This window comes from Homarus americanus, unplaced genomic scaffold (assembly GCF_018991925.1).
Source record: "Homarus americanus isolate GMGI-L3 unplaced genomic scaffold, GMGI_Hamer_2.0 scaffold57161, whole genome shotgun sequence".
Classification (NCBI taxonomy): domain Eukaryota; kingdom Metazoa; phylum Arthropoda; class Malacostraca; order Decapoda; family Nephropidae; genus Homarus; species Homarus americanus.
Genome location: NW_024728994.1, coordinates 18949 through 21846, shown reverse-complemented (window position 1 = coordinate 21846; position 2898 = coordinate 18949). Strand labels below are relative to the sequence as shown.

At 43.0% G+C, this 2898-nt stretch overlaps 1 protein-coding gene across 1 annotated transcript; it reads right to left on the bottom strand.

Moving 5' to 3' along the window:
• Positions 1 to 203: 203 nt before the first annotated feature.
• Positions 204 to 725, bottom strand: LOC121866276 (mediator of DNA damage checkpoint protein 1-like). Its single transcript, XM_042365895.1, has one exon. The coding sequence runs from the start codon at positions 723 to 725 to the stop codon at positions 204 to 206; it is 522 nt and encodes a 173-aa protein (XP_042221829.1).
• Positions 726 to 2898: the final 2173 nt, after the last annotated feature.

The window sequence follows — 2898 nt, the reverse complement described above, 5'->3', positions numbered from 1 at the left end:
CACAATACTTATCAAAATACTCAACCAAACTTTACTTAACACACAATACTCACCAAAATACTCAACCAAGGTGTACTTAACACACAATACTCAGCCGGACACAACATAACACACAATAATTACAAAATATTTCCCGACGCTGAACGAGGAAGAAACAACCTATTTTTTTTACCCAGGACACTTGTAACATCTTGTGATTTGTCTTAAGAGTATCTTACTTTCTGATTTTTTCCCCAGTTCGTCTTACACTCATTTGTTGCCCTTTGACCTAACCTGTTGCTTCTTGACCTGACTTGTTGCTTCTTGATCTGATCTGTTGCTTTTTGGTCTGACCTGTTGCTTTTTGGTTTGACCTGCTGCTTCTTGACCTGATCTGTTGCTTCTTGACCTGATTTGTTGCTTCTTGACCTGATTTGTTGCTGCTTGACCTGATCTGTTGCTTCTTGACCTGATCTGTTGCTTCTTGACCTGATTTGTTGCTTCTTGACCTGATCTGTTGCTGCTTGACCTGATTTGTTGCTTCTTGACCTGATCTGTTGCTTCTTGACCTGATCTGTTGCTTCTTGACCTGATTTGTTGCTTCTTGACCTGATCTGTTGCTTCTTGACCTGACCTGTTGCTTTTTGACCTGATCTGTTGCTGCTTGACCTGATCTGTTGCTGCTTGACCTGACCTGTTGCTTCTTGACCTGATCTGCTTGTTCTTGACCTGACCTGTTGTTTCATGACCTAACCTGTTTCTTCTTAACCTAACCTGTTGTTTCTTGACCTGACCTGTTGCTTCTTGAACCTGATCTGTTGCCTCTTGACCTCACCTTCCTGGAGTCCATTTTATTCTGAACCATCTTGACCTTTGACCTGAATTGTCATGTCCTGTTTTATTTTACATGAATTGACACCTGGCCTCCTCTGACCACCTCTGATCTGTCCTGACCTCTCGATTATTTTTTTTCTTTTAGATACAGATACCCTGGGTCATCTTGGGTCATCTGGTTTATTAGAGATTCTTGGAAGACAAAGGTTATGACAGGTTATTAGAAAATGGTTTGAGGGCAGAGTTAATGGTGGGTAGACTCGTCCAGGAGACAATGTTGGACTGTATATTGAAGAGAGAAGCTCCACGAATTGTATAATAACAGTACAAGGTGATATGATTATACAGGGATCATCAAAAAGAGAATACACCCAAATATTAGGTGTTTATACAGGGTGGTCATAAATTATCTGACCAACTAAAAAAAATTTTTTTAAAAAATATTATAGATTAAACTCGTCTGTTTTATTATACCTTAGCTTATTACACCCTAGCTTATTTCACCTCAACATTTAACCTAACCTAACCTAACCTAACCTAACCTTCTTGCCTTATTTAGATTTCCACATGTACATCTTGTTCCCTCTATAATAATTCCGAAGTTATTTAGTTTTAAAATAGTTCAGCTAATTTATGGGACACCCTGTATACTAAAAAATTAGGTGTTCTTTTTTTATGGCTCTGTATGTATAAGTAAGAGAAGAGGTAATGTGGTTCCTCTTCTGAACACACCTTGTGGCTCTCAGGGTAAACGTAACACTGGGAAGGAGGAGCAGGAGGAGGCTGACCCTACAGGTATGGTAAGGTGAGAGGTGAGGTTGGAAAGGTAACTGTGTGTGTGTGTGTGTGTGTGTGTGTGTGTGGTTAGAAGGTGCGCAGTAGCCTCCTTGGTGGGTGTGGGCGTGGGTTAGGCCTGGTCTACCTCAGGCGTGGTAGCATTGTTAACAGCCCACACAACTCACACACCTGAAGCCCACGGCAGTATAGCTTGAGTGATTTACCTGTGGGAGGTGGGTGAAGGGGGTGGGGGGGTAGTGCTACTTTATTAACCATTCTAACACCTGTTGATTAATGTCAGGTAGTGAATTTTCTTCTTTAACTATTAAAAGTTTACCCGAAGATTAGACACCCTAGTTTATTTCACCTGCAGATTAGCCACCCTAACCTAACCTGACTTACCATAAACTAACCTAACAACCTAACCTAACCTAATCCAATATAACCCAACCCAACCCAACCCCTTCTCTGGCAGCGTTAGGGTAGTTTTATCTCCAGGTGAAATAAGCTGGAGGTGTCTTATCTGTAGGTGCTCCCGATAAACACCTCAACTTGCCACAAGTGAAAGGCCGCAGCGAGCACGACCGGCCACCGGGTAACGAGGAAGTATTGTATATAATGCAGGAACGGACCTTGGGTTTTTTGCTGGTAACATTCAGTAAATACCCACGATTCTACGATACAAGTGGTGATTTTTACCTGACCGCTTTGCCACACACACACACACACACACTACTTACTTTGCTGTTACTCGGGATAGAGTATAATGATAATCCAGTTATGATAAAATTATATAAGTTATTAAGAATGTCACCTTCATTGGTGAGCTCTGAGGTGACTAGAGAGGCCGATACGGGACCGGCAGAGTCGTCCACAGATGTTGCACGTGTGGGGGGCTACATCTAGTGCGGGAGGGGCAGCGGCAACGTTTTTCCGGCGTTGACGCTTGTTTGCCTCGGCATGCAGTCGGGCTAACTCGAAAGTATTGACACCTTCACGTATGGTGCTCCTCCAAGCATTACGGTGTGGAGTAATCGTCTCCCAGGTGAGGGGGTCGATTTGGCACTTTTTCGGGTTTGTCTTAAGACTATCCTTATACCTTTTCAGTTGCTCGCCAGCGTTACGTTTACTGTTCGTGAGGTGACTGTAAAGTAGCTGCTTTGGCAGTCTACTGTCGTCCATGCAGCTAAAATGGCCAGTCCAACGTAGTTATTCATGGATAATGGTATCCTCGATGCTTCTACAGTTGGTGTCAACAAGGATGCTGACATTTGTTCTCTTGTCTTCCCAGCGAACTCAGAGGATGGA

Coding starts and splice junctions, on each gene's coding strand:
- LOC121866276 (XM_042365895.1), bottom strand. CDS start 725: ATGAAACAACAGGTCAGGTCAAGAACAAGCAGATCAGGTCAAGAAGCA.